Source organism: Strix uralensis, chromosome 1, assembly GCF_047716275.1.
Source record: "Strix uralensis isolate ZFMK-TIS-50842 chromosome 1, bStrUra1, whole genome shotgun sequence".
NCBI lineage: Eukaryota > Metazoa > Chordata > Aves > Strigiformes > Strigidae > Strix > Strix uralensis.
The window spans coordinates 106,259,252-106,286,760 of record NC_133972.1 but is presented as its reverse complement, the minus strand read 5'-3'; the positions used below and the strand labels follow the sequence as shown (position 1 = coordinate 106,286,760).

The 27,509-nt window shown below is 40.5% G+C and overlaps 1 protein-coding gene across 11 annotated transcripts in view; it reads left to right on the top strand.

The window, feature by feature from the left end:
* The window catches only part of ANKS6 (ankyrin repeat and sterile alpha motif domain containing 6), a 50,817-nt gene extending 23,818 nt beyond the window's left edge, over nucleotides 1-26,999 (top strand). The window contains exons 8-20 of one of the 11 annotated variants that reach the window (XR_012629824.1): nucleotides 344-393; nucleotides 1,208-1,411; nucleotides 3,192-3,357; nucleotides 4,028-4,197; nucleotides 7,752-7,941; nucleotides 9,344-9,460; nucleotides 17,281-17,348; nucleotides 18,618-18,734; nucleotides 19,680-19,776; nucleotides 22,374-22,464; nucleotides 22,785-22,852; nucleotides 26,240-26,285; nucleotides 26,604-26,999. Coding sequence is in view for 1 of the 11 variants with exons in the window: in XM_074876079.1 (XP_074732180.1) it covers nucleotides 344-393; nucleotides 1,208-1,411; nucleotides 3,192-3,357; nucleotides 4,028-4,197; nucleotides 7,752-7,941; nucleotides 9,344-9,460; nucleotides 17,281-17,348; nucleotides 18,618-18,734; nucleotides 19,680-19,776; nucleotides 26,240-26,285; nucleotides 26,604-26,607 (1,229 nt within the window). In the remaining 10 variants the exon portion in view is untranslated. Of the gene's footprint in view, nucleotides 1-343; nucleotides 394-1,207; nucleotides 1,412-3,191; nucleotides 3,358-4,027; nucleotides 4,198-7,751; nucleotides 7,942-9,343; nucleotides 9,461-17,280; nucleotides 17,349-17,471; nucleotides 17,574-18,617; nucleotides 18,735-19,679; nucleotides 19,777-20,990; nucleotides 21,383-22,352; nucleotides 22,853-26,239; nucleotides 26,286-26,603 lie in introns of those variants that run through there. The other 10 variants (XR_012629829.1, XR_012629823.1, XR_012629827.1 and 7 more) reach the window with 10 other exon arrangements.
* Nucleotides 27,000-27,509: the final 510 nt, after the last annotated feature.

Here is a 27,509-nt window from a genome sequence, read left to right as displayed (position 1 = left end):
TAAATAATTCTGAGAAGAAAGAGAGATTGGAATATCCCAAATCATAAATCACATCTACTGAAATTATACAGTTCTCCATGCAAACCCCCCACAGTTTGTGATGTGAAATAAGACTGTTGGCCTAACTTTAAGTTAGGTACATGACAGTGTCACTGAAAATCTTGGTTCTGTGTGCTTACTGAGGGTAAATCTGTTGAATGTTTGAAAACAATAAGCGATAAAAGTAGGAGCAATGAGAATAAAAACAATGAGACATTATTTTTGAGAAGAAAATGAGAATAAAAACAATGAGAATAAAAGTAGGAGCATGTAAACAATAAAATATCATTTATATATTTTTCAGGTGTAAACACTGCAAAAGGAGGAAAGGATGATGAATTATTGACAACCATGGTATGTCACAGTGTTCTTGGTATGTTCAGCCCAATTCAGAAGGTCATGCAGCTCCCATCACTTTTATTTTTTTTATCTCCTATCCAAGTCACCATTCAAAAGAGACCTATCAGTTGTTTATAGTCACTAGACAGGAACTGACAGTGTGAAAGTGAGATATTACCAGTAGAGGCAACCAGGAAATATTTATTTTAGAATGTTTGTTTGTATTCTATTTCTTTTGTTATGTTGTAGCTTTAAATTCCCCTACAGCTGACTCCCTGGAGGTGTCATTAAATTTGGCTGGTTATCCTTTATGTTCTTTTTTAAGAAGATTGGGTAACTTTTGATGTGGCTGACAGAACTCCAGGGAGCCAAATCAGTTGTTTTGGTTTTTTCCCTTTCTGGAAAACACATACACCAGGAACAGACAGTTGTTCACTGTTTCCAGGTGTCCTATCTGGGAACAGAGAGGACTACCTTGTTATTTCTTTGGAAATTAATTAACATTCCTGTGAAAATCACTTTGATGCAAGATTCAGCCCAACGGAGGAAGAGACAGTTTCTGCCACTTAATAAACTATATTCATTGTGCAAAATGAATGAACGTACTGATGGGTGCCAGAATGTCCATTGCATTCTCTCTGTTATTATGTGTAGTGCATCTTCACGAATACTGCTTTTGTGTCTTGTTTACATTTTATTTTGTTTAAAAATGCCTTTGTCTCCATCTTTTTATTTAACTTACAATTTTGAAACTACATCATCAGCTCCCAGTAATATTTCTTAAGAAGAGGCTCTTTTCTTTTTCCTCTTCTTTGTTTTCCCCTCTCAGCTGAGAAGCAGTGCTCCATTTACCAGGCTGCCCAGCGATAAACTGAAAGCAGTGATACCGCCTTTCTTACCGCCCTCCAGTTTTGAGCTTTGGAATTCCGACCGAACGCGACTCAGGAAAGATGGCAAAGCTGAACAGATGAGAACTGCCTGGCCGCAGAGAGCAATCAAGCATGATTTTAACAACAGTGGGAACTCTGATATAGTAGGCGAACAAAATGTGTACAAAAATACTGTGTTATGTCCAGGCCATGCTGACTAGTGAGCCACACTGTGTTTCTGATTAGAAATTACTTTAAACCTGGTGTCTCGGTAGTGGCTTGTCCTTTTAAGCTCGCTGTTTAGGAAGAATACCCAGCTCTGTGGAAGGAACATAAATGGAACAAAAGTTTTGTATGAAATGAAATTACTTGTTGTTAACCAGGATAAAGTCAAGCCCTAATGAATTTTTTGCAAACTGCTAAGGTGGCTGCTGGTTTCACCTATATATTTTAGTTGCCAAAGTAGGTGGAGTCATTGGAGCGTGGTGGAAACTGCTCTGATTTGGAAGAAGACTAGGGGCAGAAGAAAAGGGTGAAAGTTTCTCAATTTTTAGGAACTGGTGGGGGAGGGAAGAAAGTGAGACATAAATATACAGACATAATATTTTGAAAGATTAGTAATAGATAAATTGTATCAGCTAGTAATCAAGTAGGCTTGAAGGCATGAAGCCTTAAAGTGCAAGTAAAAAGGGAAAAATGAATAAATTCTATTTTTTAGAGAAGAAGCTTGCCTGATTCTACAATGTTTTCAGTGAAAATGCAAAACAAAAGGAAAATAGCTGATTTGTCTTGAGACAGGAAGCAAAACAACCTTGACAGCCTTTGCTTTCCTAGTTAGTAGGAGAAAAAGGAGGAGTGCTTACTCCCCTGACCTTAAATTCTAACAGCCAACCGTAGAGAAGGGTTTACTTTACTAGTCCAGAACTGTATTTCATGTTGGTTCTAGGAATGGGACAATGAAGACAATTTAGGAGGAATATTTTTCTGTCTTCCTTTTTTAAGTGGAAGTTAGCTTAATACCAGTAGAGGTGATCTAGGTGGAATAAGGTGGAGTATTAGAAGGGAAGTGATAGATCACAGGAAGGTCAATGTTCATCATCCTAAAAAAGATGATTGTAATAACATAAGTGGATAATTGGCACCCATATATAAAGCGAGGAGCAGGGCAAGTAGGGGAGAACTAGCTGTCGATCCTTCTGTGGGGAAAGAAGGGTTTTGTTAAGGGAATAAACAGAAGGAGAGAAACCTAGTAAATCAGCTTTGGAAGAAGTGATTTTAGCAACAGGACTAGAAACATGAAAAAGCTGAGCTGCAAGAGCTGTTTGTCAGATGGTTGGCAGTGGCCAGTGATGTAAAAGCAAAAGAACTGAAGGAGGTTGTGGATGTGGCTGAGGGTTTGGCTAGTGTATAGCTAGATCATCAGTTAACAGTAGTCAATAAAATGATGCAGGTAGATGTTTAGATTGAAGGGGATATGAAAATGCAAGTGAAGGAAAGAAAGTTCACGTCACTTGTTGCAGCTTAACTAGTAAGAAACAGGGATATGATGGATGAGAAGTAGGTGGTAGCCGTTTCGTAAGATGGGAGAGACAAAACCAGGATTCTGCAGGAAGGAAGTTTCACATGTGATTATTTTTTCCCCCCCCCCCCACTGCTCGTAATATGTGTGTAGCATATCTCAGGTGCATCACATGTGCTCATTTTGTGTTGGCCAGGGGTCAAGGAAAATTAATGCCTTCATTATGGTGGCATTTCTTTTGTGGAATATATATATTTATATAAATATATATTCAATATATTTGTATATGTAAAATAATCTTATTTCTGATATTGCTTTTGTTCTTCAGTGGAAGTTTCAGAACTATGATAAATAAATAGTTGAAGTTTGATCTTTGTTTTGCTCAAACAAGAAAGATGAAAATTATTTTTCTTTTTATTTTCCAGACATCTGTTAGCAAAGGTACTAGACCAGTCAAATTACCAACATTTGCAAGAAGACCTGCATCTCCTTCAAATTCCAACAACTTCAACCATTCTCCCCATTCTTCTGGTGGATCCAATAACATTGCAGGAATTAACAGGCATGGAGGTGAACTGCATAACAGATCAGGTACTGTGCTGCTTTTATTTTTAATAAGAAATTCATTTGTATCTAGTTCAGGGAAAAAAAGTGTTTGTGATGGTTGTAGAAGATACTAAACCTTTTCTGAGGGCTTCTACTGTTGTATAAGCAAAACTTCTGTAAATTCTGTTGTAACAGGATTGGACTTTGGACACCTCCATAAGGGAACAAAAGCCTCATACCTGTTACAGAAGTCTCAAAGGTTAGCCCCTGTCTCAGAAAAAACATGTTGATTTTATTGAGTCCATCCACGATAGATCAGGTGGATGCTTGTTCATGGCAACATACATTGCATAGTGCTGTCTCTTACCCATGTTGCTTGCTTTTTGTTTAAAATAAAAATCGGTTTTCAGTTAAAAACAAAGCTGCAAGCATTGTATCTGGCAGCTGTAAAGACAATATGGTGAAGCAGCTCAAGAAACCTGTATCCAAGAGTATGAAAGCCAGTTTGGTGTGTGTATAGAAGGCTGACATAGCTCTTCTCCTGTGCTTGATTTTTGTTACCTTTCCTGAAGGCTGCTGAACGGGTCTGAAGCTTACAATTCATCCAGTCAGTTTTTAAAAGAAAGTGAGTGGTGGAGAGAGGTGAATTGAGAATTAACAAATATTTTAAAATGATGGTTTCCTTGACTCTGTTTTTATTTTATTTTTTTCTTAGGTGGCAGTGCAGATAATGTTTTGTCTCAGATTGCAGCCCAAAGAAGAAAAGCAGCAGGCTTACCTGAACAGAAACCCAGCCAACAGCATAGTCCAGTCCAGTCAACTCCTTCATCCACTCTGTCTGATTTGCAGTGTGCCCAAATTGTAGGCAATGGACATGTTGCAAAGGTAAAGAGAAATTGTACTTCCAAATTGGCTAATTTTAATAGGTTGTCTCTCAGTCATGGATGGTTGATAAATATAACTGCATGACATTGCACAGCCTGAAATGAAGAAACACCTGTTACAGTAGTGGAAACTTTTCAGCTCCACAAACCTTCCTTTTAATTACAAGTCTACAAAAGGTCAGACCTAATAATAAAACATGATTTTGCTTTATTATTAATTTCACTCTGTTTTAAAAACAGTAAATGTAATACTTGATCTTAGGGTAGGTCTGCACCGTTACTTTGGTTTCTCATTATTTCTTTCTACGTATTGAGTATTCTGATTGAGTCCAGTCTTTTAAGTTAGTTATTCATAGAATCATAGAATGGCTTGGGTTGGAAGGGACCTTAAAGATCATCTAGTTTCAACTGCACTGCATGGGCAGGGACACCTGGGCTTTACTCTAAAGTGGTTTAGGTAGATTCCCCCTGAAAGCATAACCTGAGTGCAGAACATGAGATAATTTGTACCAGGATCTGCCAACCACAACAATATGTGTGGATCCAGTCTGCTTCACAAGGTGTTATTTTTAAACAGTATGAACATTAAGTTGTCATCCCCAACGTCAGGTTTTGCTCTTGAGTGCAGGCCATACAATCTGCGCTGACTTACCTATCAATTTCCTGGAATAGCTTTACCCTTATGACCTGACCATTTTTGTGCATGCACTTTGAAGTCAACAACTGCTTTGTACAAAATTTTTGAGGATTAAGATTTTAAATCTTCAAAATCTACACAGACACAAGTTGGAAAGCAGCATCATAACAGATGATGTGATACACTACTGTGAAATGTGTGGGGTTATTCACACAAAAAAACATTACATTTCAGAGAGCAAGAGAAAGAAAGCACATAATTTGGGGTTTTAGTTCTAAGGTCTGGTATTCTGAAAATGTTAGAATACATGACCAAGAGCAAAATTTCTCAAGTTTTTGCTTGTGTAATCTCCGAACAGCTTGTTTTGCTTTGTTTTGTTTTCCTTGCATCTTTTCATGAGATTCTTCTTGAAGTTTTGCCCAAAGAAACAAAAATGGCCAGAATATAAAATTACTACATCTGCTGTCTCGTTCTGTGACGTCTTATATGGCAACAGTAAGCAATATATATATTTAATCAGTAAATATCAATGATAAATGAAGTTACAAAGTTGTTCAGTGATTTGATTGAAATTTCTGGAGGACAAAAATCAAAAAAAGTGTGCAACTACCAATGCCAAAACAGTTTCCTTGAATAATCACTTTGTTTCTGATCTGTCAGTCCTGGTTCAGAAGTGACTACTGGTTGGTTTTCAAAGATGAGATTGGGAGCTAAAATTTTTAACTGCTGGACCCCCAAAAGCTATGGACTGACTCATACTGATTCTTTGGTACATGATAAACTTTTCTCCCTTTCTATCCCATGTAACTGCTCCCTGGGTTATAATTGATCTGTCTTTTTCTTTCCTGTAGACAAAGCCACTTTATTATTCTCTTCACTCATTGAAGTCCCCTCTACTGAACAGCTACCAAATACTTTTTCTTTTAGAGGTGGTCTGACCAATATATTTCCAATTAAACTCTCAGCAGTGCCTCTCATCTTGTTTTTATCTTGGAAATAATTTCAAAAGAGCTGCTTCTGTGCTCAGAAAAATCTTATTTTTCTCCACTTATATTAGTTAGCCTATTAAGAGATAATACCTGTGCCTGTGAGCTTTGGCCTGCAGATCTTGGGGCCTGTTGTTACAACAGTGCTGCCACTGAGAAGTTTAACTATTATTCCCACTCACAGTGGAAGACATTAGGGGATAAAGAAGTAGTGAAGTGCAATGCCCTACAGGTCATTTCTAGGAATGCAGTTCATCATACTGTTGAAAAGATTTTTAAATAAAAATGATGCCAGTATGTTGGAACGGCAACAGCTCTTTCAGTGCTCTTTGCTTAGATGTTGAGATGAATTTCGGTCTATCTACAAATAACAAAACATGTAATCAGTGTGGATCTCGCTATAGATGTTCATGTATCACGCGTCTGAGGCAATTTTTGGGACATCAGTGTCTGTTGATAATACAGAATCAGGTATGGATCCACACTGGCTGCAAAAGCTTGAACCAGCCTGCTTTGTTGTTGTAATCAACAACATAAATGCTGAAAATTTAATGTCCGTATCCATTGTGGAAATGCTTGTGCCCTCCCATTAGGGTTGTGCTGTCTAAACATGGAAATAGCTGACGTAAAAATGCAGAGATGTTACACTCATCAATTTTGCGAAAGTTATCCATGAGGGGTGGGATTGTACAAGCTTTAAAGAAAGGAAAATTAAAACTAAGTAACAATTTACAGGGTGATGTAGTTTAAATAAATGCAGACAATGCACTAGAGAGGGAACACCATTCTGAAAAACAACTGGCCAATAACAATACAGGGAAATTTGGGACAAAAAAAATGAGTTTACAGTGCTCTTCAGAGACCTCTCAAACTTGTGTCATGCTACATTACTTCTAATCAATTCAATGCAGGGCTAAGGAGGTAGTACATTCTGGCATAACACAGAGTAATGGAAGAATGTTACCACTCAAATCAGTTCTGTCTTTTTAATCTGCATCTCTTTCATTAACTAGAAAAGTTCCATTTATGCCATAGCACAGAAGCAAAGTTGTAGAGAGACAGGAGCCACTGTCATTCTCCCTTCTTGGCTCAAATTTTTTCGTATGTTTTTCTTGTAGCAGCGTGACTGACAAAAGGTATTTTAAGTTAAACTCTGAATTCAGGAATCCAGGAGAAAATCACCTAAGGCTTCTTTTTAGGTCATATAATGCAAACATTGAAGTATGTGAAGTGATACATAGTTTGAGGAATTTAGGAGATGAGGTACATTAACTTGTTTTGGAAAAGACTGATAGACATACATATATATTCTTATTCTTCATTTTAATTTGTGTATTTTTTTGTTTTCCATCCCTCTAAATGGATTAAATATTTGCAAACTATTTAATAAATTTGAATCATTTGACTCATGTTAGGTAATAACAAGTTTAAGGGTTGACTGGAAACTTTCATTCTGGTGCAGCAAGGGATTTAAATGCATCCGAAACTTAGTTTATGTTTGCTACATATTTCTGGTTAATCCAGCATGAAGTGCTACTTTAAATAAGCATCTGATATACTTCAAAAAGCTTTAATTGAGGTTTTATTTATTTAATTAAATATCTGAATAAAAAGACCTGTTTTCAGTGTCAAAGTAATTTCAGCTTTTATAAAAAAAATAATTGTAGTGCTTGTATATAGTATTATAGAAACAATTTCTTACTTCAAAATTACAGCCTGAATAAATATATTTTTCTTGATGAATTTGAGGGGACAGACTCTCACCTGGGATAAATCACTATTGCTTCAATTATTTCAGTATGAATTACACAGAAGCTTCTAGTTGTGACTGTATGCTCTGCAGAAATGATATGCAACTTAAATAATATTGAAGCATTGTATATAGGTAAAGACTTTTTTTATAAACTGAAATGATTGTATCATTAACTACAGCAAAAACTAGAGATGAACAAAAGACCTCCATCTGGGACTTCATCTACGTCTAAAAGCACATCACCAACTCTCACACCTTCCCCGTCACCCTCCCCGTCTCCTAAGGTTCACAACACAGAGTCCTCTCTCTCTTCTTCTCACAGACAGGCCAAGAGCAATGGTTCCAGCAGTGGTACTATTACAGAAGATGGTGAGTAGGTCACTGTAATTATGGGAGATTCATTCATCAAGAGCACAAAGTGTTTAAGGCTGTAACTCTTCTGGACTAGTTTGTATCTGCATGAGAATGAGAACTTTTTTCTTTCTAGAAAAAATACTGTTGTGTTTCTCACTGTGAGATTGGCATTCCTGCAGTAACTGACTATTTCTCTCCTAGAAGCTGTGATCCCTTCCATTTAGAGGGTCAAAGCTAGCATAGAGCATGTAGGTAGGCTGCTCTTACGTGGCGTCCTTCCTTGCCCCCTTTCTGGCTTAAATCCTGTTTTTCAGCCTTTGCTGAGGCTACAAAACACAGTTTCTCCACTTTCGAAAAGAATTTTTTTTTTAATAAATGCAGTGAAGCACATCACTACAGAAACACAATTTTGATTCATAGCAAGTCATAGCTACATGTAATTGATTTTTAAGAGTTGTATTGCATTTTTTTTTTTTTAATTGCAAAAATAGCCTTATTTTGACCTTATTTTCAACTTCAGGTCAAAAAAGGATGATAATGTTACCACTTTTCCAATAAGATTACTGTCTTTTAAGTTGAAGCTTTAGGTCTAAATTACAGCACTTTGATTTTAAAAAGTCATGTTACTGCATTAGAGACAGGATATCAATTACTTTTCTTCTGTAAACATCTCTAAAAAAAAAACCCCATGACTCAATCTTTTAAATAAGACATGGAGACATCTTTTATCTGGTTTCTGCAAGAGGCACTTTATACTATTTTTGGGTTTTTTTAGCGTCCGTATTGATTTTGTTTTATTTTCATTTATGCTAACTTTGTCCATTGACACTGTACTTCCATTTGACACTAAAGAGAGGTGATATTCGACCCACTTTCTGTCCTCTTACCATGTCTTAGCTGTTACATAGCTGTACTCACTGTTGGAGAAAATCCTTTCATATTTTACTGAGCGCCATTTTACAGTGATGGCTTGGTAACGTAAGAGTTGTCAGTTTAGAAATATATAAAGGGAAGAGAACTTCCCATCGGATAACAAGGGGAATTTCCCAAGCTATTAGCTGTTCTCATCTCACCTGGTGAAGCTGGGCTTTGTGACTGCACCACTAGTGCCACGGTACAGCAAGTTTCCTCTGTAGCAGAGGGATAGGTTGTCAGAAGCCTAAGTAGTTCTGAGTTCATTGTGCTTGTAAGCTTTCATAGTTTAGTGGTCCTTTAATTCAAGGGCTTCTCTTACTTTTGAATTAGCAGCAGCAATAAAAATGCTCATGGGCCCAGCAGTAATCAGAATGAGTACAGAAGACCTCCAATGTTAACTTTTCTTTCAAGTAAACTTAAATGAATTAGAAGATTGATTTGCATTGAAATGTGAAGGAACAGTAGGCAGCAAGGTTCAGAGGTATGCATGATTTCTTTTTAGGCAACCACTTGGTGGACCATCAACAGCTTGTCCCTATTCTGAGAACCAGTGATGTAGAGAATCATGAAAGACGAAACCATGTGAGAGTAAAAGGAGGCTCTGAAAACTTGGAGAAAGGTAATCTTACCCTACTACTACAGAGTAGTACAAAGGAGATGCTAAATAGGAGTAATGTGGCAGAAGTAGTAAGAGCTCTGAGAACCTTTGTTTTCTCCAGGGATGTAGGTAAGGAGACAAGATGTGAGTAGAGCAAAAAAAAGACTTAGTGAAAAAACAAAGGAGAAACAATATGTTATGCAAGAGTTGTAAAACTGAGAGGATTCAGATTTTGTTCAAACTTAATGTGTAATACAGAAACTGGAAGAGGGAAAGAGGAAAAGAAAACTTGAAAGGCCTACAGCTGAAAGTATTGTCTCTGTGTGAAAAGTGTTAGATGTTGTTTATGACAGCAAGGCTCTGGGCTTAGAGACCCTGGAAGTTTCTTCCCATATCACAACCTGTAATTCAAGCACACCAGTGTGATGAAAAAATGAGCAGGCTAACTAACAACCTGTGGTGGTTTAGCCCCTGCCGGGGTCTGAGACCACGCGGTCGCTGCCCCTCCCCCACAAAGGGAGTGAAATACAAAGCCCCAAGACTGAAATAAGGAAAGGTTTAATACAACAGTGCAATAGCAACACAACCAACAACAACAATAACAATAACAGTAATAGTGATAGCAATGAACAGAGCAAAATAGCTACCAAATACAGCAGTGAGAGGAGCAGATGTACAAAACCACGAGTGCACCGCGCTCCCGCGCCAGGAAATGTGACGCGCCAGGATGTGACGTCCGCATGGTATCTGAATAACCCGGCTAGAGCTCCCCCCCCCACTGCTGGGGAAACTTAACCCTATCCTGGTTAAACCAGGACATAATCCACCCCTTTATTCTATACCATGTGCGTCACATCCAGCTGCCACTTAGCAATTAGCATTGACAAAGAAAAATTAACAAAAGCACAGTATAACTCACGGTGTGTTTTCACCCACAATCAAGTCCCCTTGTGGTACGCATCGGACCTCTCCATCCTTCTGCATCACCCACCAGGTGCACCCAGGTCCTTGAGCAAAAACAATCCTGTGGATGGGTTTGCCTTTGCCCGGCGCAGGACTAACCCAGACCATTTTTCCCAGCAGGTCCCTCATGCGCACCACAGGGACTCTATCCCCGTCCACAACACGTGGAAGTTTTGACTGAGCCGGGCCATCTCGATTGGCAGATCCTCTTGTGTTCACTAACCAAGTGGCCTTTGTCAGATGTGTGTCCCAGTGTTTGAAGGTTCCACCCCCCATTGCTCTCAATGTAGTTTTTAACAGTCCATTGTAGCGCTCGATCTTCCCGGAGGCTGGTGCGTGGTAGGGGATGTGGTAGACCCACTCGATGCCGTGTTCTTCTGCCCAGGCATCTATGAGGTTATTTCGGAAGTGAGTCCCGTTGTCCGACTCAATCCTCTCTGGGGTGCCGTGTCGCCACAGAACTCGCTCTTCAAGGCCCAGGATGGTATTTCGGGCGGTGGCATGGGACACTGGATAAGTTTCGAGCTACCCAGTGGTTGCTTCCACCATTGTGAGCACGTGGCGCTTGCCTCGGCGGGTCTGTGGCAGTGTGATGTAGTCGATCTGCCAGGCCTCTCCATATTTATATTTCATCCATCGATCTTCATTCCGCTGGGGCTTCACCTGTTTGGCTTGTTTGATTGCAGCACACGTCTCACATCCGTGGATGATCTCTGCGATGGTGTCAATGGTGAGGTCCACCCCTCGATCTCAAGCCCACCTATATGTTGCATCTCTGCCTTGGTGGCCCGAGGTCTCATGGGCCCACCGGGCTATGAACAGTTCACCTTTACGCTGCCAGTCCAAGTCCACCTGAGCCACCTCGATCTTAGCAGCCTGGTCCGCCTGCTGGTTATGTTGATGTTCATCAGTGGCCCGACTCTTGGGTATATGGGCGTCCACATGGCGCACCTTCACAACGATGTTCTCCACCCGGGCTGCAATGTCCTGCCATACTTCAGCGGCCCAGATGGGTCTGCCCTTGCGTTGCCAGTTGTTCTGTTTCCATTGCTGCAACCACATCCACAGGGCACTTGCCATCACCCACGAGTCAGTGTAGATATAGAGCCTCGGCCACTTTTCTCGCTCGGCAATCTCCAAAGCCAATTGGATGGCTTTCACCTCTGCGAACTGGCTCGATTCACCTTGTCCCTCAACAGCTTCAGTGGTTTCTCGTGTGGGATGCCACACTGCAGCCTTCCATCGTCGATGTTTTCCCACAATGCAGCAAGACCCATCAGTGAACAGGGCATATTGTTTTTCTTCCTCTGGCAGCTCGTTATATGGTGGGGCCTCCTCAGCACGTTTCACCTCTTGTTCTGGTGACATCCCAGCATCTTTGCTCTCTGGCCAGTTCATGATCATTTCCACTAATCCTGGGGGGTCGCGGTTCCCTATTCGAGCCTGTTGTGTTATCAACGCAACCCATTTACTCCACGTGGCATCTGTTGCATGATGTGTGGAGGGAGCCTTTCCTTTGAACATCCATCCCAGCACTGGCAGTCGAGGTGCCAGGAGGAGCTGTGTCTCTGTGCCGACCACTTCTGAGGCAGCTCGAATTCCTTCATACGCTGCCAGTATCTCCTTCTCAGTCAGGGTATAGTTAGCTTCAGAGCCTTTGTATCCCCGGCTCCAAAAGCCTAGAGGTCGGCCTCGGGATTCCCCATCTGCTCTTTGCCAAAGGCTCCAGGAAGGGCCATTCTCCCCGGCTGCGGTGTAGAGCACGTTCTTAATCTCATGCCCTGTCCGGACTGGCCCGAGGGCCACTGCCTGGGTAATCTCCTGCTTAATTTGTTCAAAGGCTTGTTGTTGCTCTGGGCCCCATTTAAAATCGTTCTTCTTGCGGGTTACGTGGTAGAGAGGGCTCACAATCAGGCTGTAGTTTGGGATGTGCATCCTCCAGAACCCCACAGTGCCCAGGAAAGACTGAGTCTCTTTTTTGGTGGTTGGTGGGGCCATGGCTGTTACCTTGTTTATCACCTCCATTGGGATGTGGCGACGCCCATCTTGCCATTTTATTCCTAGGAACTGAATCTCCCTTCCAGGCCCCTTAACCTTCTGTCGCTTGATGGCAAAACCGGCCTTCAGAAGGATTTCAATTACCTTCTTTCCTTTCTCAAAGACTTCCTCAGCTGTGTCCCCCCATACAATGATATCATCAATGAACTGCAGGTGTTCTGGAGCCCCACCTTTCTCCAGTGCAGTATGGACCAGTCTATGGCAAATGGTGGAGCTGTGTTTCCACCCCTGGGGCAATCGATTCCAAGTGTACTGGATACCCCTCCAAGTGAACGCAAACTGTGGCCTGCACTCTGGTGCTATTGGAATGGAGAAAAACGCGTTAGCGATGTCAGTCATGGCGTACCACTTGGCTGCCTTCGACTCCAGCTCATACTGGAGCTCTAGCATGTCCGGCACTGCGGCACTCATTGCTGGCGTAACTTCATTCAGGCCACGGTAGTCCACGGTCAGTCTCCATTCGCCATTAGGTTTTCTCACTGGCCATATAGGGCTGTTGAAAGGTGAGTGAGTCTTGCTGATCACCTTCTGGCTTTCTAGTCGACAGATCAGCTGATGGATGGGGACCAGGGAATCTTGGTTAGTACGGTACTGCCGCCGGTGCACCGTCTTGGTAGCAATTGGCACTCGCTGATCTTCAACCTTAAGCGACCCCACCACCAAGGGGTCCTCTGGGAGGCCGGGTAAGGTGGACAATTGCTCAACCTCCTCCAGGACAGCTATACCAAAGGCCCACCGGTACCCTTTTGGGTCTTTAAAGTACCCTCTCCTGAGGTAGTCTATACCTAGGATGCACGGGGCATCTGGGCCAGTCACAATGGGGTGCTTATGCCAGTCCTTCCCAGTTAAGCTTACTTCAACTTCTAATAGGGTCAGCTGTTGGGACCCCCCTGTCACTCCGGAGATGCAGATGGACTCAACCCCACTGTGGCTTGATGGCATCAAGGTGCACTGTGCGCCAGTGTCTACCAAGGCCTTATGTTCTTGTGGTTCTGATGTGCCAGGCCATCGGATCCACACCTTCCAGTAAATCCGATTATCCCTTTCCTCCACCTGGCTGGAGGCAGGGCCCCTCTAATCCTGCTCACCATCACTCACTTGATCTAAGAGTGACTCCTGCAGGAATGACTTCCTGGTCCCCTCAAGAGGGTCAAGCATACTGCTGGCCATTCTATTCTGTCTGGGGGATTTCTGACTAGACACTGGAGCTGCATCTCTCTTGGAAGACTCCCCTTTCATGGTGGTCTTCCCTTTCAGTTGCTGTACTCGTGCAGCTAGGGCGGAAGTGGGCTGTCCATGCCACCTTCTCATGTTTTCCCCATTGTCACGGAGGAAGAACCACAGGGTGCCCCGTGGTGTGTACCTTCTACTGCCCTTCTCTTGGGTGGGGAAACGCCTGCTTCTAATGGCTGAGACATCGGCCCGTGCAGGTGGAACATAGGACATGTCCTGTTCCATTTTCTGGAGCCTCTGAGACAGTTCCTCTACGGCTGAAACCAAAGCATGTTGGGAGGAAGGGAGACTTCCCTCATAATGCCGGAGCTGCATAGTCACTTCGTCCACTGTCTGAGTGTCTCGCCACCACGATGCTGCTGCTAATGCTTTGGAATGTCCCTTTGGTCCACTTTGCAGGAACTTCTGCCACATCAGCTGTGTACAAGGGACCTGATCTGGATCCAATGGTGACTGCTCATATTCAGATCACCATAGATCACGTCAAACACAGCCATTTCCCTGAGGTTTTGGATGCCTTTCTCCATGTCGGTCCACTTGCCTAACCGACATAGAGCATCATCCTTGTAGGGGTACCTCTCCCTCACAGCGAGCAGGAGTCGCTTCCAAAGGCTGAGGGTTTGAGCCTGTTTCCCTATTGCCTTGTCAATACCAGCCTGCTCGGCTAAAGGTCCCACCTGCTTGGCCTCTCTCCCCTCCAATTCCAAACCAGCAGCTCCACTATCCCATCACCGGAGCAACCAGGTGCAAATTTGCTCGCCTGGACTGCGGCTGTAATCCTTCCGCATATCTCGCAACTCACTGAGGGATAGAAATCGGATGGTTACCTCCGGCTCTTCCTCCTGCTCTCGTGATGGGCCTAGTTCATTATCACCCTGTGCACTGCGAGGGGATTTTTGGGTATATTTGGTTTTCCGTATCGGGGCAACTGATACTGGTACTGCCTGTCCCTCTGGCCCAGCTGCTGTACCAGCAGGCTCACTTTCAGACCCTGCAGCTCTTTCGCCCCCTTGAGGGCAGTGATCAGTGTTAAGGGCGATGCGGTAAGCATGGGCAAGCCCCCAGCACATCGCAGCGAGCTGCATCTCCCGGGGTTTGTCTGATTGACAGCACACCTTTTCCAAACACTCTACCAGTTTATCAGGACTCTGCACTTGTTCGGGAGTAAAATCCCAGAACGTTGGGGGTGACCACTCACTCAGGTACTTGCCCATCTTCTCCCACATACCTAGCCATTTATAACTATCTGCCCCCGGGGCAGGTTTCCGGGTGGTGCTATTGTTGGAGAAGTACCGCATGGCCCAAAACAAGATCTGGCAGACATTTAGAAAGCACAGAGCCGCAAGCACAGTGGCCTGGGTGCTCCAGGGATAGCTGAAACTCTCAAAAAGCGAGAGAATCTCTTCCCCTGGCTCACCCACAGGGGCGTGAGACCCCAAACAAAAGACCAGGCAGCAAACAGGTACCGGTTCACCCCCACAAGCAGCAAAATGAGCCCATTATAAGCAGTCAGTAACCAGTAGAGCAGAACAAGACCCTTGATACATTTTCCACCGAGAACAAACACCAGCACTAGGAGCACAGAGTGGACATGAGGATTAATCCAGCCCCACCACGCAAGCAAATTGCCCAGCATTGCAAACATTTCCTATCAAACAATCTTATCAAACAATTTCTTATCAAAAAAAACAGAAAAAATTACACCTAACAGATTGCTCTAACACACTTCTCCTTTTGTCCTTATTTCAGTCTTCTCCAGCCTCACGTTGGAGCGCCAAAGTTGTGGTGGTTTAGCCTCTGCCGGGGTCTGAGACCACACGGCTGCTACCCCTCCCCCACAAAGGGAGTGAAATACAAAGCCCCAAGACTGAAATAAGGAAAGGTTTAATACAACAGTGCAATAGCAACACAACAAGCAACAACAATAACAATAACAGTAATAGTGATAGCAATGAACAGAGCAAAATAGCTACCAAATACAGCAGTGAGAGGAGCAGATGTACAAAACCACGAGTGCACCGCGCTCCCGCGCCAGGAAATGTGACGCGCCAGGATGTGACGTCCGCATGGTATCTGAATAACCCGGCTAGAGCTCCCCCCCACTGCTGGGGAAACTTAACCCTATCCTGGTTAAACCAGGACAACCTAAAAGAAAAAAAGGTTAATAATATATCTAAGGGCTTCTAATGAAGCTTTTATTTTCTTTCTGTAAGATGATATTTTCCATCAAACTGAGGGAGAAGTTCTCGTGCTGTGTTTCTAAAGCTGGTTGCCTTTTCCCATGGATTAGTGTCAGTTAGGGTACTAAAACTTCTAGCCTGAAAGTGTACCAACCTTTACAGATCATGTTAAGCATAACAAATTAATTGGCCTTGAGGTAAAAAACAAAACTCTAGAATTTTTCACTTCAGTTTTCTGTGGTCTCTTCTATGTAAAGAAGGAGGCTTCCAGAATGGTGCATAAACAAGTGTGTCCATCTCAAGATACTTGATGTCTTTTGAGAAGCTTGGAGAGTGAGATTCTGTTTCATGTTTCTATTAATGATGAAAGACAGTCAAAAGACAAGGAAGTGAAATAAATAAAAGCAAAGTATATTTGGGAATGGAATAGTGATGTCTTTACAATGAAAGTGAGTTTATATGGGGAATACCAAATAAGAGTTTGGTTGTGTAGTGTAATAATTCATGTTCTTCATTCTGACTTTGACTCCTTAGTTTAACTGACCATTTCGGTACTTCTAGGGGTAAAATTTAAATCAGTCACTTGTGACAGCAAAGCGATAAAAATAAACAGAATCCTTAGTTGAGAGAGGTAGCATGTAATTAAGAGGCGTAGTTGCAGGTTATTCTAAATCTGCATTTACGCTTTTTAAGTGGCTAATCACATTTTAAGTGTGTGGGAAGAGTCACTATCAGGTCATCCAACTTTTAATTTCCTTAGACTTTGAGAGGAAACCCAATATCCAGTGCTGTTAGTCTTGGAAGGTAAGCTTATGAAACTTAAATTCTGCCCAGGTTTCATGTTAGCTGTACTTCATCTCGTCAAGATGCCTGGATGTCAGGCACTTAAGGAGAAGAGGTTTGGATATATACCCTGTTGTGTCAGTGTTTTGAATGAGCAACTGAGTGGTTCCTTGCTCTACTTTTGCTTTCCTGGATCATGACATGAAAATACGCCATTCAGTTCATTGCCTGCTTGAGGAGTTTTGTGGTCTAACTTGCATGATCTGGGTCAACCTTCTGGGGCCAAGCACCTGTATTTTAGGCATTGAAGTGTCTAAGTTGTCCTCTAGTGGTTTGGTTTTTTAAAATCCTTTTAATGAGGAAAAAAGGGCAGTACAACAGAAAGGTTTTATCTTAGCAAGTAAGATTAGATGGAATTACAGTATATGGAAGTAGGTGAGAACACAATAAGCCAATATTTTAATTTCTGATGCAGAATAAATGTGATTGGGTTTTTGTTATCATATATCACTGTGTAGAATATATGTTTTAATATATATTTTCAGCAGTTAACAATGCCGAGATCACTAAAATCTTTGATCTATGGGGGTGTTTCTGTTTTCTTTTTCTTTTCTATTATTACAGATGAGCTGACTGGCATCCTTAAAAAATTGTCACTTGAGAAATATCAACCTATTTTTGAAGAACAAGAGGTATGCCTTTTTTAAAAAATTTATTTTTTACTCTTTTAGGAAAAGTAGGGTGCAACACACATTGCATCAGAATTGTGATCCAGAATCTCAAATTTAAAGTTTTACAACCGTTTCTGATTGCAGAGAGGACATTGAAACATGGACCAAGTGGTATTCATGGCATCCTCCAGGACACTGCAAATATCAGTGCTTTTCACACTGAATCTACAATTTTGACACAGATAGGTGCTTCAGACTTTTTTCCCCCTCTCTGTTTTTACGCTCCGCTTTTTCTATATATGTCTACATCCAGTGTGGCTAAACAGTTTATAGGACATGCTGTATCATCCCTGGAAACACAGCTGGAACCTCATTTGTAGATGGAGAACAGCAGGGTGTGAGTCACTGAGATGGCTGCTTTCTCTTCTTTATCCGTTATGAATAAGCAACAGGAGAATTAAATTGGGGAATCTGAGCATCATTGTAGATGAGGCCTGTGACAGTGACTTGCCTGAAGGATGCAATGAAAGGGAGAATGAGTAAAATTCATTAATTACAATGTTTAAGACACTGTCAGATGTGAGCAATAATTGTCTGTTTGTTTGGCCAAAGGCAGAGGGTAGTGAATGGACATACAGTAAATTCACATTGCTGCAGAGTTCAGGATTCAGTACCACAAACACAGATTATTTTGCTGCATCACAATACACTGCGCTTATTATTGTTCCCCTACATGATAGGGAAGGGACAATTTGTAGAAATGAACATGCTCTGCTGAAGGTTGTATCAATATGCAGAGTTTTAGATGTTTGTTCTTATCACAGCCTTATGGATGTATTGATATAATGAAAACTGATATATGAACAAACCCCAGGTTTTTCTCAGGAGGCACTGGAAAAGTACGATATTCTGAAATTCCAAAAATACTGGGGGGGGGACAAAAGAAAAGAATAGAGAGAAATCTTAGTCTTACTCAAGTAGTTGCTACTCTAAGTAGAGGAATTTTTGTGGAGAGTACATATTTTATATTGATACTGTTTAAAAAAAAATCCACTAATATTTTAAATATACTATCATAATTAATTGAATTATTAACAGCAGATTTAAAACCTGACAACAGAGTAGTAAAGTGGGTACCATTTGGTGCTGGTAATTCACTAAAAACTTCTGTGTGCACAACATTTACAGTAAGTATATACAACTTAAAAAAAAACAAACCAACAAACACTTTTAACCTGAATCTTTGCCTAGGTAAATTTGTCTTGTCTTTTTTTCTTTTTTTGAATGTAGGTGGATATGGAAGCCTTCCTTACACTTACTGATGGTGATCTGAAAGAGCTGGGTATTAAAACCGATGGATCAAGGCAGCAAATTTTGGCAGCTATTTCTGAACTGAATGCAGGAAAGGTACATTTTGAAGTACTGTACTTAGTAAATTCGGGGTTTGCTTATATTGTTGATTCAACATACATTTCAAAATTCAGTTGTAGATGTTGGTTAGAAAAGCCAAATGAATGTTTTCCAAACAAAATACTTAATGTATTTGATTAGTGAAAAATATCTTCCTTTGTGGTAAGTCCTGTTCTCTTGTTAACTCTTTCCTAGTTCAGTGACTGTACAGTTCTTTGAAGAGTATTGGAAATTACATCAGAAGCTGCTGGTAACATAAACATTGGCAATATTGCAGTTACTGAATATTGATTTCAGTGATGCTAAAAAGAACCATCTGGCGGCTCTAGTCCAGCTAGAGAATATAATGTAAAAGGAAAGATCTCCTTTCTTTTACCTAACAGTTTTTTATTTCTCTGTCATTAGGTAAACAGCACTTCTCTCATTCCTTATGCTTTCATTGCCTTTTATTTTTATATTGACATAAACAAATTTGCTAAGAATGGCATACAGTAAGCAATGTTCTTGTCAGAAGGATTATGGACTGGAGCATCTCTTTAATTAGGCATGCTGACACTTCTCAGCTGCTTTTTCAGTTTTGAGGACATTTTCTCTCTGATACTGGAAGCTTGGATAAGCAAACCACAGTTTCCCCAAGTTAAGATCAACAGCAGCAAGTGATGAGGCTAAAAGTTAGGGGAAGTGGATGATGCTCCATGCTATAAAGCTATGAAGAAAACAGTGAAAAAGTTTCTATTGCTGTCTGGTAGTTTCAGGAAAAGATTACTACAAGGTTTGCTACATATCTGGGAGGTAAGGATTTGTTACTATTCCTAATAGTACACTGTGACTCTCTGGACATAGACACATATGCTTACACATTTTTTTTGTGAACTCTTAATAAATTCATTTTTTAAACAGAAATTTATGAATACCTTATTTTAATTTGTTGTGCTTTTACAGGGACGAGAGAGACAGATTTTACAAGAAACTATACACAACTTCCACTCTTCCTTTGAGAGTAGTGTTAGTAACACACGACCTCCAGGTCATTCCCAGTGTAAGTAGCACCTGAAATTAATTGAAAAATGTATGGATACTTTTAATTAATACTGGTTAGAAGACAGAATGTGACGAACAGTTACTTCTTTCTGGGTTAATGACTGATGTGTATTTGTGTCTTTTGCTGAGACTATAGAGAAGATTTCAAGGTAAAAAGGTAGAGATACCTGTAAGGTAGAGATACCTGTAAGATTTTTATATGCAGTTCAGTACTATCTGAAATAAGCATAAGATTTTTGTTACACATTACTAAACACAGAGAACAGATGCAAGTATAGCAAACTATAGTACACAGTATACTGTATATAGTGTGTGTGTATATATATGTATAGTAGCAGTGGGAGGTGCGTTTCTGTATGGTACCTAATTTACTTCTGCATACTTTTTATAGGAGACAATTTTCTTTAGTGGGATCAAGTAGATTAAAGATATTCAAGGTTTACCATTTAGTATACTGGCTTAGATAGCTATGTTAGTTATGTATTTATGTATTTATTTTGTATAGGTAATATTTTTGTATGATTGTCTGTAGCTGGTTTCTTTGGAACACATCTGTTCCAGCCACCGGTGTTATCTGCTAGCCATTGCTGGAGAAACTGCCTTTGAAAACGTACTGTCTATAATCAAAATGTACAGAAAGGTGTTGCTGACATGTAACAAATGATACATTTACTACAATCAACCCTAGATATAAAAGTCGCAAATCTCTGTCCTGCTAGCCACCTGAACCAAAGGCAGAGATGTATCTGTTACTCAAGGTTAAGGAGTGGGGCAAAGCCTATTTATACATGTATTTCTGGATCCATGTTTTAGGAGGTTCATGAAAGCCACTGAATGGCTTCAAAAAATTCACCATGTTGAAGTGCCTCTTACTCTTCTTCAGTTGCTTATTTTGCTGCTTGCACCCACTCACAAAATAATTTCATTTGTTTAGTGGCTGTGTTAAACAGTCAGCTGAAAATCGCTAGATATGTGAAAGCAGATACTAACTGTAGTCCCACTGCTGTCTTGGGGAAAACTGGGCATTGCTGGGGTAGTTAGGCGATGTGGGCTACTTTCTGTATTCTGTATAGTCTGCTTGGCTGAAAGCCACTGTCAGGTGTCACTGCATGGACTGTGCAGCTTACTTCCCATTCTCAGAGTAGTCAGCATGTGTGGGAACTTAAGGATGTCTCTTGATAACATCCCAGACTTGAAGAGCCTCTTCTGTAGGTACTACTAGGTGAGCAGAAGCTGCTCTTTGGGATTTGATAACGTGGTGTAATGACCTGGAATTACTGAAGAACTGCAGAAGCATATAGATGTAACGTGTCTCCAAGCAACTTGATAAGCCTAATCACTGACCTTAAAAGCGTCTTGAAGACAGCAAAAGACAGTAATGGTGGTACAGAGCTGGGGAGAACATCCCTTTGTAAGAATGAGGCAACAGTTGCTCCTGCTGACCAGTTGTTGACCTGCAAGGAGGCTGCCATCAGAGATTTAGCTTTTTGGGGTTTTGTGTGTGAGAGGTCTATGAAATAGATTTGGCTGTGAAACAGCAACAGAAGCACTAACGGAGAAGGAAGAGGAAGAGAACATGTAGGTAAAAGAAGTTTCTGCACCAGGTAAGCTGCTTTTTATTGTAAAAAGTAGCAGTGAGACCCTTATGCAGTCTCTGGAACTTGAAGTAATTTTTCCAGGAATGTGTAATATTTTAGAGCCTAAGAGCAGCTGTATCAAGTCAGATTCAAGGTCCATACAGTTGTTTTCAGCTTTTTCAGCTGGTGAAGAGCTGCTTGCTTTCATTTGCTGTGAACTTACCATGTCCTGACTTCTTTTGCTTCATCCTACTGGATCAGAAGATACAGTGGACAGTTGGTCCCTCTTCAGTGCCTCCATGCCACTGATAATTTTACAGATATCTGTGATATTCTTCCTCAGTCATGCTTTTTCCAGGCAGAAGACTTACAGGCTGCTAAATCATTCTCTATACCATAGTTTTTCTGACGTCTTTTCCATTCCTACTGTATCCTTTCAGACTTAGAGATACCAGCCTAGCATACAATATTCAAGATGTAGGCATACTGTGGATTTACACAACAGTTTGTTTTTCAGTTGGGTTCTCTATTTTCAGTTCTCTTGCCCTTTCCTAGTTATTTCTAGTACTCTGCTTTTTATTAATTGGAACGACCTCTCATCTACTACCCAGCTCATCTGCTGAATGAATTCAAGCTCACAGCCTATCATTTTATATAACCACTCATACATCATTTTTTTCTATATGCCTTACTTTATATTTATCTTCATCAAATTTGGTCTGACTTCTTATTTTTTGGGCACTGATGTCTCCTGAAATCCTATTGACAGTCTTCTGTTTGCCTTTCCTTTAATTTACATGGATAACTTAGGAAAGTTTGTCACTTCACTCACTTTCAAAATCATATATTGAATATCTTGAGTCCTCATGCAGATCCCTATGAAATGCTAGTGGTGTGAATCTCTTTACTATGGAAAAAAATCGCTGTTTACTCCCACCTTCTGTCCTCTGCCTTCCTAACTGATTATTTATCCACACAAGAAACTCTTTTTACCCAGTGGGTTCCTTACTGTCTTAAGACCCAGCCTTGGACCTTGTGAAATGCCTTGTAAAAATTCAGGCATCAAGTGGACCTCCTTTTTCTACAAGACTGTTGGCACCTTCAAATAGGTCAGTGAGGCAAGACTTTTCAAATCCCTTTTTGATTGTTTTCCATAACATTTCCTATTCTATTTTATAGTTTATGCTAATCTGCCTGGTACTACTGGCCATCTTGATGGTCTGTGTTTCCCTGGATCTCCTCTTGAACTATTAAAAAAATTTATCATTTTAATTACTTCTCAGTTCTGTGGCAATTTAAACAAGAACCCGTGCTCTGTATTCAGCAGTTCAACTGCTTAATCCTTGTGTTCCTCTAGAAATCTGACTTAGCAATTTGTTATTATTTGCTTTGTGTATTTGTTTCATAACCTTTTTTACCAATACTTCAGGTTAAGATACCTTGGACTCCCACATAAAGAAGGCTTCTGAAATGGGAACCTTCCCAAGCTTTTCCATGGTGAATACATTTAGTTTTTCTGATGTGAACTTCCTTCTCTATCTCGTTACAGTCTAGTCATTGATTGGCATCATGGCATCTGTAACTGGCTGCCTCCTGTGATGTGTTTGAGAAATAATACATGAAATTTTTATGCTTTTTGCATGGTCCACAACCACTGGTTTCTCTGCAGCTATTCCTAGGAGCTTGTCTGGACGCCATTAGCAAGAAAGCCACTTCATGATTTGCCTTTTTAGAAAGGTAGATGTAGCTCGCAGGATAGTAAAACATCCTGCTCTTCCAGCTGTGTCAGTATCACTGTTTTCACACCGATCGCTGTGATTTCCTCAGTATTTTGAGTCATTTCAAAAGCTCAGTACCTCAGATGGAGTGGCTGCCGGTGTAGCTCTGCTTTTATGAAGTTTCCAGCCTGTAGAGGTGTAGAAGATAATGAAGTACAATCCAAATATATTCATAAGACTCAGAAATGAAAAAGCAGGGAGAAAAAACGAAATCCTCACTTTCTGGAAATGTAGCTTATAACTGTGGGAGGTCTGTGGGCTGACTGCCATCACCAAGCCTGCGAATGTCTACCGCTTCTACACCCTTCCCCATCCATAGCTCCAATGCCCACTTAGCTTCAGTTCCCCCAAAATGCCCCAATCTGCACTGCCCAGGCTCAGTCCCTCCCCTGCTGCCAGGAGCTGGGTCAGGAGCTGTTGCTGCTCATCAAACCTGGTATGAGGTGATGGGCAACAGCAACAGAAAAGCATCTAGATGAGTGTTTCTAGAACAGAAAAGAGAACTGCAGTGTTACCTACATTTATACTTCCAAGGAATGCAGTAGAAGGAAAACAACAAGAGGCAGAAAAAGTGAAAGCAAGACCATGAGAAGTAGAGGATTGATGGTATAACTAATTTCACACAACAGGCTTGTTTCGGGAAGATACTACAGTTTCTTCTGGATATTTTTTTGGCAGTTCCAAATCACTTGCTGGCTGTATCCTCAGCTAACTTCTGGTTGAGCACCTCCTGCTGAGGTCATTGCTTCTGAACTCGCTGTGATACTCACTACAAGAACTTGTAGAAAAGTTGTTGAGTGTTGGGTTTTGGCAGATGAGCTATTTCAATTATAATAAAGCTCACTGTTGGGAGAAAGGTTCCTTTGTACGTCAGTTGCTGTGTCATCCCTGGGACTGGAAGTGAGATGATTCTGCTTTACAGAAAACAACAGGCTTTGACATACATTTACTTTCTGTCAGAAGGATACTGAAACCGCTTCTTCCCCACCCCATACTAGTGACACTAGGTTAGGCTGTGGGAGCTCCATATTCCAGTCCCTGCCTGAACTGCATAAGGCAGATGACTGCCCTAACTGCAGTATAAATAATTCAGTGGTTACTGGACCCATAAGCCATTAGGTTCGGGGGCACCATCATTCTTGTTCCTATTCTGAATAGGCAAACAGTACTTGCATGGAGAGTGTTGTGTCCATCTCTTTTTTTTTTTAATGGAAATGAATTGGTGACCTTCAGAAAATTCTGCTGAAATTAATTAATTCCAAGAGTGAATGTTACGGAGCTTTTTGACACTTTGGTAGTTTTCAAGGGAAAAAATTATGACTTGGAAAATTGCCAATGCATGCTAATCACCCTGTCCTTGATAAGAGAAACTACTAGGAAGATACTGCTTCTTTATAACCCAGTGAACTGTGTCAAACAAACACAGAATTAGCTTGCTGCTTCACCATTTAAATTGAGAGCAGATGACCAGCCCATGGAGGCATGAGGCAAGGTGACTGCTCTGAGGAACAAAACGCTCCTCCTTTGTCTGGACTCCAACTTCAGTGAAAACAGCAAGTGGCAGCACGAAGTCCAGATTTCTGAGGAAAGTGAATTAAAAAAATTATATTACCCCTGGAAATGTTTGTTTGTAGTTTGAGGTGACTTTTTTGCTTACATGATTCTGGTAGAAAAGAAAATCAGACTTTTTGAATGCCTAATTGCCAGGACTAATTGTTAGGGGTTTTTTTGAGGGAGAGGGTTGGGTGTCAAGATTCATGCAGTCATTAAGTGGATAATTAAGAGGTTGAACAGATTTGGAAGTTGTCTGCAAGTTAAAATAAGAAATTATGCCAAAGGAAGGAGAGCTGCATGTCAACACAGACTTGCCAAATCCAAAACAAAAAGCTGAAAAAAATTCATGTGGATTATGGAAAAAAAAGGAGCAAACCAACTGAAATTATTTATTCCAGAAGCGTAGAAATAAAATCCCATCTGCTAGTTATAATACATATGTAAGGAAGTATTACATTTTAGATCTTTGATAAAAAATGGAAACAGTTCATGGAGTTCCCTTGCCCAAGTCTGGGGCTTGTAACAGAATTTGCCATTTCTACAAAAATTACATGAAAAAAGCAAAAGAGTATCCAAGGTTTATACTCTAAAGGACACAATCTTCTTTTTCTCTCCTAGGGCATTTCTTAACCTCATTATGAAAAAAAATAACAAAGATTTGTTGGACATAAAAGTAACTGCCAGTTAGATTAGTTTATCTTCTAATATCAAGTTTATTGAAATGCTCAAATGAAAAAGATGATACTGAGTGATGGACTCAGTATAGACATCCAGCTGCTCTCCCCCACCTAAACATAACACTTCTCTTACAACAGGTGGGAAGAAAAGAGAATACCCCAACATCTAGCAGGAGCACTGAACAAAGGGAAGATATAGATATCAAAAGAATAAACTGAATATTCTCCAGATACAAATTAAATGAAGAGTAACTATGCCTGCAGTGCAAAAAAGAATGTGATGCCATTCAATCCATAATTCTTTGCAGAAATTATGGTCTTGTACTTTCTAGCTACATATAGTATGTTGCATATTGATACATACTTACACATACCTATATGCAGATACGTATGTAGGTATTTTAAAAGATACGACAGAATAAAGTGGAAGAGAGTGGGGAGTTGTTTGTATATTTACTTTCCACTTTTGGATTCAGAGTGAAAAATACCAAATGGAAATTATCCAGAGGAGGGAGTTACAGAGATTGTAAAGTAAAAATAGGAGCAAACCCAATATAGACTTGCAAGTAAAAATCATACAGGATTCAGGTAGTCACTTGCTGGAAAGGTGCACACTGAGAAGAGAGAGGTACTGGAAGGGTTTTTGGCAGTAGATGACCTTTTCACAAGTGACTGACTTTTCATACCTCTCTGTACAGGAGAGGGTTTAAGATGAGTAAAATGAATTACAGGGTCAAATTGTTGGAGTCTGGTATAACAGTGATACTGGGAAATGCGGGCCTGTTTCTGGTAGTTGTGCAATTACTTTGTCTTCTTTAAAGCTGTAAGTCTTGCTGGTTGCAGTTTTCCAGATTTTTTTTTTTTTTCTTTTACAGCACCTGGCTGCTCTATAAAACCACAAGAAGCTGTTTCTCCTAAAAGGTAGCTACTGGAAGAAAAGATTTTTTTTTCTTATGGTGAAGTTTGGCATCTGGCTGAGTAAATCCAAGTGTACAAATAAAAATTTGAAAAGTTAGTCCTAACTACACCTGGATAGGAGTTTCTGCAGTAATGTAGTTAAAATTCAAATCCCACAAAGTATCAAAGAAAATAATAAAGAGCTTGCTTTTGTAGCTCAGCTTAAGTGTTGAATTGTTCAAGTGTCAGTGGTCTGGATTTGAGAAGAACAAATTCAGAAGAGCAGGAAGAATGAATGACGATGTAAGAAGATTCATGTTTTCATTCTACTCTTGCCCATAGATGAAGAATCCGTAGGAGGCATAGTCAAGAACAACAAAAGCATGGAAGAAGGCATGAAAACCACCATGAATTATGAGAGCTTCTACATGGAGAAATATATAAACTGAATATGCCTCTCTTGACTGGATACAGATAAAGGAGTCCAAATTAAAAATGTAGTGGTTTCATGAGAAGGAATATAAAGGAAAAGTAATGCTGCATTCTTCATTAACTAAAATACACTTTATCTATTCAATATTAAGAAGTTAGAACAGCAGTAAATATGAAATACCTATTTGTAAAAACAGCACTTTATTTAAGGAAATGCATAATCTGTCACTGATATTTAAACAGAAATAGTGTTAAAATATTTTATATTGCTGATCAGTTGTTTTGAGAATAAAAGCATTTAACTAATATTGGCTGGGTTTTTTGAACAGTAGCAGTAGCAGATCCTTAAAATACATTTTTATAACTTGATTTTTGTAATAATTTTGAAAGGACTAGTTATACTAATTATGAGTGGAAATAATTTTCTGCTTAGTAAATACAAATTTTTGTTGAGCAATTAAACCAGAAGCCAGCAGAAGCCTCTGACACTATATTTATCTTTCTGAAGACTCACAAATACATAACTTTACCACTGGCTGAATTCAGTGTGAGTCCGGGAGTACTAATATAGGTAAAGTCAAGAAGATCTTGGAGCTGCAATGCAGAGAAGTGATCTCAAGTAGTTACTCATGTACAGAACTAAAGATTCTACATTTGTCCACCTGTACTGGTTTTAGTGGAATTTAGCAAAAACAGGGATTGAAGTGGCTGTGGCTGTAGTGATAGCCAGGGCTAACAGCAGCAGTGAAAGCAGTGATGCCCCTGCTGTCCCCCAGCTGCTTCTGGGTGTGTCAGCTGGGTCTGTGACGGCTTCAT